General features: G+C 40.9%; 1 gene segment (V, D, J or C); it reads right to left on the bottom strand.

The window, feature by feature from the left end:
* Window positions 1–4,034: 4,034 nt before the first annotated feature.
* LOC136627023 (T cell receptor delta constant-like) lies at window positions 4,035–10,461 on the bottom strand. The segment is given in 4 exon segments: window positions 4,035–4,326; window positions 5,903–6,019; window positions 7,885–7,953; window positions 9,992–10,461. Coding segments are annotated over 3 exon segments (474 nt in total).
* Between the last annotated feature and the right edge of the window lie 4,147 nt (window positions 10,462–14,608).

Consider the following 14,608-nt stretch of genomic DNA (forward strand, 5'->3'; position numbering starts at 1 on the left):
ACCTGCTCCACTTCTTGGTTGTGCCCCGTATTCCCTGCAAAACTCATCATGGGCGCTTCTCCAGATTTGTTAACATTATCCATTGCAATAGAAAAGCAAAAAGCAAAAAAATCAGAGTTTAAAAAAAAAAAAAATGTTGAAAAGGTTATTGCAGAGCAGCGTTCGTTGGGATAAGTATAAAAAAAACTGCATGAAATCTGCATAAATTCTTGTGCAAAAGACACCCAAATACTGACATGTAATATTCAGGGTCCAAAGGATCGCACAGCAAACTTCCAGATTGTCTTTGTGCTTTGTGTTGTATTTTGCACCTGAAAAACACGGTGTGAAATTGCTCTCAACAATCAAATATTAATAAGGGACTTCTAAACACTCCGTGAAGTTAAGTAGACTCACAAAAAGATTTCTGCACATCATTCTCCCACCTCTCCTCAAAACCTGCACTGGCCACCTATTTCCAATATGTGTCCTTCTGAAATCTGTCCTTGTAGGCATCACATGATGTGTGGCACAATGCAGGCCTCTGCTCCACTGTTACAATCAGCATCTCCATACCGACTGCTCATTGCGTTCTCTCAAACTACTCAGCAGAAATGCTTGCTAGGCCACACTTGCTATTTCCATTTTTTTTCAAAATTGCCTAGCAACATTTGAAAAAAAAAATGCAACATATATGCATGTATTTACATGCTCGGTGGCAGGTTGGGCAGAGGGCAATGTACCAACTGACCTGGGCCACCAGCAATATGTTTGGGGTCACCTGACTTTTCTCTACTGACAGTCGGCATCTGCTCTGCTGCAACCAACTTCTGTTGTAGCCACTTTCCTCTAAGAGAAAAGCTGCCGCAGCGGAAGTCAGGATGTCAGGCAGTCCTGCAGTGTGCAGGAGATGAGAGAGGGACTGGGATTGGGACTTCCAGCCTCTCAACACAGGTGGCGTGGTAAGATCATTCCATCACACTGACTGCATCGGTTCAGTAGAGGACTCTGTGCCCATCATGCCTAGGTATATATGTATTTTTTTTCTTAAGGGGAAACTTGGAAGCACTATTACTATTCAAGGGCCACTTGAGGTACTCTTACAATTAAAGGGCCATATGAGGGAACTATCACTCCTAAAGGGACACTTGGGGGAGCTATTAGTATTCAGGGACCACAGGGGGACACTGTTGCTAGTAATGAGCACTTGGGGGCACAATTACTATTCAGGGGCCACCTGGGGCATTAATAGTACTAAGGGCACCGTGGGAGCAGCACTACTATTCTGAGGCCACTTGAAGATGCTACTACTATTATTAAGGAGACACTTGTGAACACCATTACTATTCAAGTGACACTTGAGGCACTATTACTACTAAGGGGGCTTGTTTACCCTCAAGGGGCACTTTGAGATAATTTTACTATTAAGAAGACACTAGTACTATTCAGAGGCCACTTGGGGATGCTGTTACTATTAATAGGCACTTGGTGGGCTCTATTACTATTCAAAGGACACCTCAGGGCACTATTACTGCTAAGGGTTCAATTAAGGGTACTATTAATATTCAGGGGCCAATTGGGGCACTAACACTAAGGTGACACTTGGGGGCACCACTACTCTTCAGGGGCCACTTGGAGACTATACTATTATTAAGGGGACACTTGCAGGTATTATTACTATTCAGGAGACACTGGGGTATGTTTACTATTTAGGAAGGACTTTCAGATAATTTTACTATTAAGGAAACACTTAGGGGTACTATTACTATTGAGAGGCCATTTGGGAACATGGATACTATTAATGGGCACTTGAGGGCAATATTACTATACAGGGGCCACTTGGGGTACTATTAATGTTCAGGATCCCCTTGATGGCACTATTACTACTAAGGGGGCCCTTGGGAACAGTATTACTATTCAGGGTCACTAAGGGTTACTATTAATATTCAGGGGCAACTTGTGACACGATTACTACTAGGGGACCCTGAAGGCACCATTACTATTCAGGGGTCACTTGGAGACACTACTATTATGAGGGGACACTTGTGGGCACTATTACTGTTCAGGGGCCACTTTATGGTACTATTACTATTAAGGGGGCATGTTTACTCTTAAGGGCTTTTACCCACTAGCATTTTTTAACGCTGTGATATCGCTGTGTTTTTTTAAATAGGACTTTCTAATGTTAAAATCGCATCGCACAGAAATTGCAAAAGCACAAACCTGCGATATTTGTGCGATTCGATATTAACATTAGAAAGTCCCATTGAAAAAAGGCAGCGATATTGCAGCGTTAAAAAACGCTAGTGGGTGAAAGCCCTTAAGGGTGTAATTTGGGATAATATTACTATTAAGGAGACACTTGGGGGCACTGTTGTTGGTAATGGGGCACTTGGGAGCATTATTACATTGTAAGAGGCACAATGGTGAGCATTATTAGTATATGAGGGCACAAAGGAGCTATTATTACTGTGTTGGGATAGTAGCATAGTTTTTGTAGCGAAAAGGTTAGAGGAGTGCTCGAAAAGTGAGGACTCAAAGATGTCTGCGTTGTAAACTTTACAGAAACAATTCATGGGTGAAAGAAATCTTCATGGCAGTCTAGGTCAGATGGAAAAGATGGGAAGATTGAATTCCAGAAAGGACATCACCTGTAAGTCACTAACTATAACTGCACTGTAATCACTTATATGATCTGCAGAGCGCTTATGTAGAACTTGTATCTACCACCATATGGTTACTGTATAGTTGCAATATTGTCTTTGTGTAACCACATTGATTATGATGTGCTTCTATGATGAGTTCTGGTCAGTAGACTCACAATCGGGTTGGGACACTACTGTAAGTCACTAACTATAACTGCACTGTAATCATTTATATGATCTGCAGAGCGCTTATGTAGAACTTGTATCTACCACCATATGGTTACTGTATAGTTGTAATATTGTCTTTGTGTAACCACACTGATTATGATGTGCTTCTATGATGAGTTCTGGTCAGTAGACTCACAATCGGGTTGGGACTCTCGTCTGTTGTATAAGTGTAATAATGCACCTGTCTGAAATTTACCATACAGCAAAGAATTATAATTCTTGGTGCCATATTTATGGTATGAGTTGTCTCTTGTACAGTATTTATATAATAAGCTTGGTTCTGTTACCATATGTTATGAATTTTGTTCTTGTGCTGTATTTGTTATAAGCTTGGTCCTTGAGCTGTATTTGTATCATGAACTTGGTATTGGTGCTGTATTTATGGTGTGAGCTTAGTTCTGATGCTGTATGTACATATTGAGGATAGTTCTGGTGCTGTATTTATGTTAAATAAATGAATAGGCTTAGGGTAAAAACACATAGAGTGCTGATTGTACACTGCCAAATTATGCCCACCCACAGTCGCTATTGGCTGCACAATAATGGCAATAATTTGTGCAGCGATTAGTGGGTGGGTATAGTTTAGCTTTGTATGGCCATCACACCATGTGTTTTCACTTTTAGGTTGGTCCTCTACTTATGGCCAGTACTGTGTGCTTGCCCCACCAAAATAATGCACCAAAATAGGACATGCTGTGATCTTTTTCACATGACCAAAATATGCATGAAAAATATACATTTTTTTTAAATACCATTAGGAGACTTGAACATACAAAAGCTTGATTACTCAAACAATAAACTGCAATGCCTATGTATTGCAGTATATAATACTGTTTAACATTAGCCTGGCAGAACTTAAAGGAGTTGTCCAAGGTTGGAAAAAACATGGCTGCTTTCTTCCAAACACAGCACTGACCTTGTTTATAGGGTTGTGTGTTATTGCAGCTCAGCTCCATCAAAGTAACAAGGGCAAAGCATATTATTGTTTTTCTGTCATGTTTATCATATGGCCTAACAATTGTTCCTCTTTCCCTGCAGCTCGTATGGAAAATTTGATCACTATCTGTCACACCACTTTCATTCTGTATGGGTTTTTCCAAACTTTTGAGACACTCTGTATAAGGTTTCTTATATAAGCCTGTACTATTGATTCATGCAATGTTTATTGAACGCTCCGTGACCATTTATAGGATACATAACTGATCTTCATTTATCAAAACCATCATACAGAAAAAATGGAAATGCAGCATTTATTTTCCCAGAACAGCTTAAGAGATTAAAACGGAACACTGACTGCTTGCTAAGGGTAAGAAGACCAGACTCAATAACTGATTAGCAATTATACAAATATAGTATAAGTTAATATTAAGTAGAGTCCAGATGAAGCAGAAGATTTTGTTGCTCCATAAGTTGATGGTGTAAAGGTAAATAAAGCCCAAGTACGAAAAATCTTCACTTTGCCAAACACGGATACCTGTAAGAAGAAAGACTAATCAGTGATAAATTGATATATTATAAAATGCCCTAAGCCAGACATTATAGTATATGTAGCACATCCGTATGTCCGTATTAAAAGGACTGTATGAACTACAAGACCAGGCACAATATTTAGACAAGCATGACACTGTCTTTAAAAGAACCTTTTTTTGTTTAGAATCATAAACCTCAATAGTGAGGTCTAGTGCCTATGACCATGACGGGCTCCGCAAGCGGAATACGGCAGCGGAGTCCATCACGGCGCCCCCCCAATACTTATCTTCTGATCCGCTGCGTAACTCCTGCATGACACTGCCGGCGCGCATGCGCAGTACAGCGCATGACGCGCCGGCAGTGTCATATAACGTGGCGGCGGTGTCATATGACGCGCCAGCGGTGTCACATAATGCGCCCGGTGGCGGGCGGGGCGCACATTCACACTATACTTCTGCTGTGCTACAGTGGAAGTATAGTGTGACGGGCGGCTTCCATTGACTACAATGGAAGCCGTCCGCACGTATTCCAGCGGCAAATAGGGCATGCCACGGGTAATTTCATGCTGCGGAATTCTATGGTGGAATTTCACAGCATGTCCATTGAGCTATTAGGTTCAATAGAACCTAATAGCTGCAGTGAAACGCCGCAGATTTCCACTGCGTTCAACGCGGTGGAAATCCGGCCGTAGGCATTAGGCCTAATTACTGCAAGATTGTTTGTTCTAATCTATTTGGTAATCGTATCTATGGCAAATTCCGCTTGTAAGAATGTGGATTTTAATGCCGATTTGTCTGTGATTGAATCTTATGCCCTGCATGAAAGAACCATGTTAAATAGTTTTGTAATTCCCCATTAGAAATGTGCAGCTTAATGATTGGGTTTATGGTAGTAGTAAACGTAGAGGTCGTTGTCCTAGAAGTCTCATATGTAGAGATGAGCAAGCGTATTCGGCCACGCCCCTTTTTCGCCCGAGTACCGCGATTTTCGAGTACTTCCGTACTCGGGCGAAAAGATTCAGGGGGCGCCGTGGGTGAGTGGGGGGGAAAGGGAGAGAGAGAGGGTTCCCCCCTGTTCCCCGCTGCTACCCCCCGCGCTGCCACGCCTCCCCCCGCCCCCCGATGCCCCCCGAATCTTTTCACCCGAGTACTGAAGTACTCGAAAATCGCGGTGCTCGATCGAGTAATTACTTGAAACGAGTATGTTCGCTCATCTCTACTCATATGACAACGCCTTTCCTTACTGAAAATGGCTTCATAATCGCTGTCTTTGCCAGGGGAAGCTCAGCATAGCCATGCAGGAGAGATGTAGTATTTAACTGGTGGGCATTCAAAAGAATGGCCATCCATGTAACACATAGATGGGGTGGGTCCTCCAGAGAGAAAGCCACTGCCTAGTAAATCTTGAGTGAAGACCCTCTATATGACATCTCTATGACCTCAAAGGGCAGTGGATAGGAAAACTTACATTATCCCCACGCATCTTCAAAGTTTTACTGGTTGCTATTTAACAACTCACTATGAACGACTGTTTATTTATAAAGGCTTTTTTTAATTGACGTGCTTGTCATTAGTTCTTACCTTACATGATGAAGATCTTTGCACTCAAAAGCAGGTTGAAGGCCAGAGTTTTGGCAAACAATGTCCTCATCCCAAGAACAGTTAATGAGAGCATATTGAATGGCTCAGCACCGTGAACTGAAAGACACAAAGGTGTTCATTAAATATAAGAACCATTTCTCATGAACTACAATGTTGATATTATTCTAAAAAGACATACAGGAGAACAGATCTCCTGTATGCTCTACTAAGGGGGACTTATATAAATCGTTTGGAACCAGAAACAATTTAATAAAAATAGGATGGCTGAGAACACAATACATTTAATAAGCTATAATTAATAAATATCAGACAACTGAAAGAAGCAGTGCAAAACCGAAAAATATGGAGGGAGCTCGCATTTAGGGTCACTGAAGGTCATGAACAACTAAATGGCTAACAACAAAAACAATTAGTAAATAACTACAGATCTTATCAAAGACTTCACTAATATAGTTTTGCAGGCTATATGACTGTATGGAGTCACCTTGACTGTAAATACCTACTGCCACCTACAGGATGCCAAGATATCCAACACACACTAAAGAAACGTGATATAACTCCAATGTCACTTTGTTATAAAGTGCTGGATGATACCTGTCTAGTTTAGATGTAAAATTCATAAGTTTGGAATAATTCATATCAACCTGTCAAAAATGGAGAAGTCGCATAATCATTCTAATGAACTAAGACTAATTTGTCTGTCTCTATTTGCTCTGTTTATGTTGTTATAGTTTTTGTCAAACTTTGTATAATGCATTTCTAATGTACTTGCTATAATAAACTAGAAAAACTGTAGAATTTCAGCATGTGTCACTGTGAGGTTTTCCATGCTGAAAATGTTTTTAAAAGAATCTTGCAACCACTTCAATCTAATTTAAGCAGTTTAAGTAAAGGGTGAAGTTATGAACTGCACAATAAAAGGCTTTATACACATTTAAGTAGTTTAAGTAAAGGGTGAAGTTATGAACTGCACAATAAAAGGCTTTATACACATTTAAGCAGTTTAAGTAAAGGGTGAAGTTATGAACTGCACAATAAAAGGCTTTATACACATTTAAGTAGTTTAAGTAAAGGGTGAAGTTATGAACTGCACAATAAAAGGCTTTATACACATGAGCGTATCTGTGGGCCCTGGCCCCGGCAGATTCACGGGTGAACAGGAGAAACCACAGTCCTGGTTATCTGTGGGTCCTGGTCTCGGCAACACTGTCACTTCTCCTACACGCTCTACCGGTCAACACTCACATTTGGAAAAAGGGTGTGCTGCATGGCGGCTCCTCATTCTCTCACTCTCTTAGCATTGAAGGGGTACTTTCACATCTCCTGCGTACAGCAAGCCCAGGGCGGACTGTGGACTCCTTTCGGGCTCTTCCATTCTGGGCCACACAGGCTGAAGGTGCCTGCGTGGTCCTCTTGCAGAACTCATCAGAACAGAACTCCTCTCTCTTGCAAGCCCAGAATGGAACTCAGAACTCTCAACCCCCTCTCATGCACCTTGGATCCACATATATATCACAAGGTCGCATGAGAAACAAAAGATACATTTTCCAGACAGTCAGCTCACATACCAGACAGTTAACTCTTTCAGTGCTGCAACTATTCAATACACATCATTCATTCAACACAGAAGACACTGACATTACATAGACAAATGCATGCATACAGTTATGGAGGGGCCCTATTGTTCTGAGCCACTACACTAACCACAAATCTTCTGTGGGGGCCATATCATCACTTCCAGGACTGCTAGTATTTCTTTGCGCTGAAGATAGTTGATGACATTGGCTGTATGTTTGGTGTTCTCCTGCTGCAGAATACATTTGGAGTCACTCAAACACCTATTCTTGAGAAAAAATTCTTACTTTGCAGCATTTTTGTCCACAAAGCTGTTACACAGTACTGTATAATGGAAAAGTATGACAAGTTTATTTACTCAGCTTAACGCATGTAATGTAACTGACCTCCAGAGCCATCTGTTCTCTGACACTTGTTGTCTGCTTCTTGTTCCTTTATATCCAATTTCTTAATGTCTGTTTAATAAATCAGAAAAACAGTTATAGAGACATTTGTCACCTACTTTTAGCTCTATGAGTTAAGCTTATGGGCTGAAAGTAAGTGACTCGCTGACTCTGGGGATTTTAGTGTTATACTTACCTTCCCTGTTATTTACCCGGTGTGAGCACTGAAAGCCACTGCTGAATGTATTGAGCTGCACTGCTAAGTTGACCTCCCATTATAAAATTAGAAGAGAGGACTACTAAGTGGAACCATTCAATGCACTGAGCGGTGGCTTTCAGCACTCATACCAGGGGAGGTAAGTATAACACTTAAATCCCCAGAGTCAGCGAGTCACTTACTTTCAGATCATAAGCTTAACTCTTAGGGCTAAAAGTGTGTGACAGATTCCATTTAAAACAGATACTGTATCGCAAGTCTCCATTTTTAACAAGCTTGTGTTTCCTTTGTTATTTCTTGACACGTAATTTGTAGTACAGTATTAAGGGAAAGGGACTTGTTATTTGTATAGCACCAACTTATTCAGCAGCGCTTTCAGGTAATTAACTTATTACCCCCCTTCAGGTTGTGAGCGAGAGCTTAACACTCTGCGCCACATGAGGCCCCTTTAATTCTTTATAAGGCTGGTAACATTCTAAAATAAGTTAGAGCCACAGATTTTGCCTATTCCTATAACTCATACAAGCCTATCATGCTCAGTACAAGTAAACACAGTGCTGCATTCTCCTCTATATAATAGTTACTATATTTGGTTGAAAAGTATTTTGCGTTTGAAATAATCCCCTTGGCATTGCAGTCATTTTTAAATTTAATTTTTCCTCCATGCCTTCCAAGAGGCATAACTTTTTTATTTTTTCCATCAACGTAGGTGTATGAAGGCTTATTTTTTTGCAGGACGAGTTGCATATTATAATTGTCCTATTTAAGGTACCAGATAATATATTGAAAAACTTCAAAACATTTTCGGGTGTGTGAAATGGAGGAAAAGCAATTGCACAATTGTTTTTTGGGTTTCATTTGTATGGCTTTCTTGGTGCAGTAAATATGACTTAGTAATATTCATAGTTGCCTACCTCCATTACGTTGGGGGTTTTGACAGGGCGATGGCAGAGCCCCCGTCAGCTAACATCTTATATGCTGTGGTCAGCATTGATATATGCTTTAACAAGAAGATTCTGTTGTATCTTGGATGTTCACCTCTGTCTTATGGAACTGATGCTGAACCAAAAAAAGTTATATCAAGACCTACCTGTATGTATACTCTGCCCACTTAAACTCATTTTGTAACCATTTAAAAGGAAGAAATTGGGCTTTGGGTGCAATTCGCATTGGACAGCGCAGACACTGCACAATCCATGTCCTAATCTATAGGGCCTTGTGTGGCGCAGAGTGTTAAACTCTTACTCACGATCTGAGGGTTCCATCCTTGCACAGCTCAAGCAGCTGGCTCAAGGTTGACTCAGCCTTCCATCCTTCCGAGGTCAGTAAAATGAGTACCCAGCTTGCTGGGGGAAATAAATTACCTAAAAGAGCTGTGGAATAAGTTGGCTTTATACAAATAACAAGTCCCTTTCCCCCTTTCTCTAATCTTGTGTGTAAAAACAGACAAGATTAGAACCTGTATCTATTTTTCTCACATTGGTCCGTGTGCAAAAATCGCTCATGTCCTCATATAATGAGAACATGTACTGTCTGTGGAATACATGGATAGGTAAAAAAATAGCCCCATGTGAATTGACCTTAACTTGTAGTATATTCACTTATACAAGGTATCTCTGCGCTTCTTGGGCTTAGGGATTCAGCAGGCTGAACCTGATTGTCATCTGTTGCTGAGTGCTCTATCATACAGAGATAGCTGTCAATTACTGATAGGACCACCAACTGGACCTCTAAGCACAGAAGAGCAGAGAATTAAATTAATGTACTTTACGTTTGGCTAGTTTCACACAAGCTTATTACAGATGCATTTCTGTGTCCATAGTACAGATGTGTATCCTGCCGCAACTGTGGAGTTTAGTGACATGAACTGTCACTGTCATAGATTCCTTTCACCTTTAGAAGTTGTAATCTTGTTCTGGTCTTGCTTCGCTTCACATGTAAAGTTATCCGCCTTCACATTCCGAACGCTGACCGCGCTGTAGAATCCTTCCTTAGATAAACTTCTACTAATACTTTCTTGTTTGATATTATCAGCATAAATTTGAATATCCTTAGGGAAGAAGTCTTTTGCCAGGCAGGCGGTGACGTTTTCTTCTTTATTTTTCAACTCAAACACTTGAGGAGCTTCGGTAGACTTCATACCTGAAACGACACAAAGACCAAAGATTCGTGACCAACTCATGAATGAAAGTTCTACTTCATTGTAATCATTTGTAAATGCTTCTTAAAATGAATTTTAAGTTTACTTAAGTAACATTTAGTTTGGTTCAAGTCACATAAATAATTGAGATGCAAACAACAGGCGATATCTACATTGAAACCAGCTCTTCTAGAAGTCTATCTCTTATCCAGATCAGATTTCCTCTAACAGCTTTTCATTTCCCCTGTATATTATGCATACTGGCCATCTTCTTTAAGACCTTCCCCGTAGAAGACTACTTTTCGATGCAATTTTGCATGTTCGTCAAAGAGGTTTCACTTATCTGGTTATAAAACAAAGTTGTTAGAGAATAGTTGCATAACCTAAAAAATAATGGGAAACCATATATTCAAAGGTCTAAAATCACTATTTTCAGATTACTGTTTCCTGAAGTCTAAATAACAACCTACTGAATACATAAATACATGAAGTAGTATAAATTTGACATTTGTTTTTCTAAGGAACTTTAAGGCTTTAAAAGTCCTGACCTGACTGTTGGTTTGGTGACCTGAACTCCGGGCATCATAGATTCCTATAATACTCCAGTTTCGGGTCAGCACACCCGCGGTCAGGCCAGGACACTCATCCAAATTAACGATGTATAAATGTAGTTGGAAAATGCTCATGTATCACTGGCGTTATATTGATATAAAGCCAAGAGTTCACTTATTTAATTAGTAACTTGATCATTTACACTATAAAGAAGGTAAAAACACAGTAACATATGGAGTAGTGATTTTAATAGAATTAATTTCTCTTTTCATATCAGACCAATTATCTGGATCTACTGTACGAAAATGTGTATCCAGCTTTGTAACTATGCATCTTACTGTAACTGCGTAAGCATCCATTCCTCTGCGGAATGTCAGTAGACCAAAATGTCATCATCTAAACAATTAAGGATGATTGGAATGCTGGAGGCAATGCCATAAAGTCTGTAAAAAAACCTCTCTTTGGGCTTCACAGCTACATGATAAAAATGCCCAGCACAAACTGTAAATTGAACATGAATTTAAATTCCAAAGGCATATTAAAAATATAAATTGAACATGAAGATTTCAGTCACTTACTTGGCAGGACATAAAGTTGTGTTCCATTTCCAAATATTAGACCTTCAGTTTCTAGTTCATGGCGAGCACAGTGATACATACTGCAGCAAAAACTGAACTTTTTGCCTTGTCACATTACTCAATGCCAGGTGTGGTTGTGGTTTATCACATGAAAGCCTCTAGCGTATCTGTGGGTGATGCTTACGTCTGATATATCTTTGTGGGTGGCTGCTTTTTAATTCTATAGCATTTGGACACAATAGTAGATTTACTGTTCAAACTATAACAGTTTTCTGGTGCAAATTGCACCAGAAAACTGTCTTAAATGCTTTGCGCCACATTTACTGTGTAGTTTTAAACACTTTCAGACACTTTCTAAATCGTACAAATAGGCAATAAGTCTCTCTGTCTCCATCTTTGCTGCTTTTCTCTGACTTTTACATAATTTATTTTTTTCCTTATATGTTTTAGTGCTTCTTCGCTGTCTTCTTGTTTTAGTAGTTTAAATGCTTTCTTTTTGCTCTTTATTGCCCCCTTTACATCTTGGTTTTCTCCTATTCATAACCCTTTTATTCCTGTATGATATGAACCTTTCACAGTAAGTATTCAAGATGATTTTAAACATTTCCCATTTATTGTTTGTACTCTTATTTTTGAGGACATTGTCCCATTCAATATTGTTTAGGGCATCTCTGAGCTGGTCAAACTTGGCCTTCCTAAAGTTCGTTACTTTTGTAGCTCCCCTATAAAACTCTTTCTTGAAAGACAAGTTAAAATTTATTATATTATGGTCATTATTTCCCAGGTTCCCCCAACCTGCACCCCTGTTACTGTCAGGTCTGTTGGGTAATATTATGTCTAAAATGTTTGTCCATCTAGTTGGGTTCTGTACAAGTTGCGTAAGGTAATTATCTTTAGTAGTTATCAGAAACTTGTTACCTTTATGAGATCCGCAGGTTTTGGCTTCCCAGTTTATATCTGGATAGTCAAAGTTCCCCATTATAATTACCTCATTGAGATTTGCTACTTCATCTATTTGCTCCAGTAATGGACTTTCAGCAGCTTGTGCCATATTTGGTGGTCTATAGAAAAACCCTATGAGGATTTTATTGTTGTTTTCCCTCCATGTATCTCTACTCATAAAGACTCCATATGTTCATCTTCCTCACATTTATCCTCCCATAGTGTGGGCTTTAAACAGGATTTCACATAATGGCAAATGCCTCCCCCTTCTGTTAATTACGATCCCTTCTGAACAGACTGTAACCCTGTAATTTCACTGCTCAGTCACAGCTTTCATCGAACCAGGTCTTCATTGTTCCCACTATGTCATAGTTTTCCTGATATTATTACTTCCAGCTCATCTACTTTATTCGTCAGACTTCTAGCATTTGTCACCATACATTTTAGAAAGTTTTGGTTATTTTTTATTTTAAGTGTATCCCTTTAAACTATTCTGCCAGTTCTTACCCCTCCCACCACTTCACCCCCATTTCTATTACATAGTCCAAGGACACTGTCTACACCGTCTTCCCCTCTATCTCTGGTTGCCCTTCTTCCCAGTCCCCAGTTGAAACACTTCTTCAACTTTTTATCCATATTCTGCCCCAGCATAGCTGCGATCTCCCAATTGAGATGCAGCCCATCCCTACAGTAGAACCTGTAGCCAACAGCAAAATCACCCCACTTATTTGAGAACCCAAATCCCTCCTTTCTACACCAACTCTTGAGCCACTTCTTTGCCCCAATCTCCCTCTGCTTTACTGGTAGGGCACGTGGTACAGATAGTATTTCAGAAAATACTACTTTGGAGGTTCTTATCCTAAGCTTACATTCTAGTTCCCTGAAATCATTTTTTAAGGACTTTCCATCTACCTCTAACTTTGTCATTGGTGCCAATGTGTACCATGACATATAGTATGTTAGGCTGAATGAAGACAATTTCCATCTAGTTCAGCCTATTTCCAACCCCTAGTTGATCCCTAGGAAGGCAAAAACCCCAAGAGGCAGAAGCCAATTAGCCCATTTGGGGGAAAATTCCTTCCCAACTCCATAATACCAATCAGAATAATCCCTGGATCAGCCTTTGATAGTTCCTACCTGACTGTAAGACCCAGAACTACAAACCCGCTGGTCACCTAATGACCTCTAGATCCTCACCAACCCCTCCCACTAATCTGTCAACTTGATCCACAATGTTTCAAACTCGAGAGTCATTAAGACAACACACCGTTTGATGATCCTGGTCTTTGTGGCAGATTTCCCTGTCTGTCCCCCTAATAATTGAGTTCCCCACTACCAGTACTTGTCTAGCCTGCCCTGTGCTCCTATTTTCCTTCTTACTGGAGCAGATATCCCCCTGGCAGTCAGAAGCCATGTGGTGCTGCAGCAGTGATAATCCTATAATTGCACCACCCTCATCTGCTAACTTTGTAAACTTGTTGGGGTATGCCACTTCAGAACTAGCCTCCCTGGATATCTTCCCTCTACCCCTCCTTCTAATTGTCACTCAGCTAGCTGCCTGCTCATCCTGCGTTCCCGAACTACCATCCACCCCCATATCTATCCCAGCGAGTGCCAGTGAGCAGAAAACTCCTTACCCTGTTGTCAATGTATCTCAGAGTTGCAAGTTGCGCATTTAGATTCAGGATCTGGTTTTCCAAATGTGCAACGCGCTCACATTTCATACAGTTGATTGGTATGTGTTACCATGCGGTAGTTGCTGGTCCTCCCGGGGCAGCGGTGTATGGGGTCCTGTGGTCGGGGCGCATCCCCCCAGCTTGTTGTTCGGTTGCCGAGGGCACAGGTGCCTGGCTGGCATGGGCTGCGTGGGGCTGGTGGTGCGCACCTGTGAGTGCAGCTGTCGTGCACGAGCTCCCTTTTATTATGTTCTGTTGGGAGTTGTCTGTCTCCCTCTCTCTGCCCCTGGGTGGATGCTTTTGTTTAAAGGTCGGGCGGAGACTTGCAATCACTGCCAGGTATTGGTTTCCCTCAGTGTGCTAGCTAGTTTGCCTCTGTTGGTCTCCTGCCCCTGTCATCTTGTCTGATATACTTTGCTATTGTGCGCCAGGTTTTTCCATCTGCCTCAGTTGTGCTTAGTATTGCTCGCGTTGGTTATTTACATCTGCCTTTTCTGTCAGTATTCTACCCTTTCCATCCAGGTATGCCAGCATCCCTTTTCAGTCACTAGCGAGAGTAAGGACCACCGCCCAGTTGCCCGCCTGGGGTTAGCCAGGAGTGGAGGCAAGCAGGCAGGGACAG

This window comes from Eleutherodactylus coqui, chromosome 5, assembly GCF_035609145.1.
Source record: "Eleutherodactylus coqui strain aEleCoq1 chromosome 5, aEleCoq1.hap1, whole genome shotgun sequence".
NCBI lineage: Eukaryota > Metazoa > Chordata > Amphibia > Anura > Eleutherodactylidae > Eleutherodactylus > Eleutherodactylus coqui.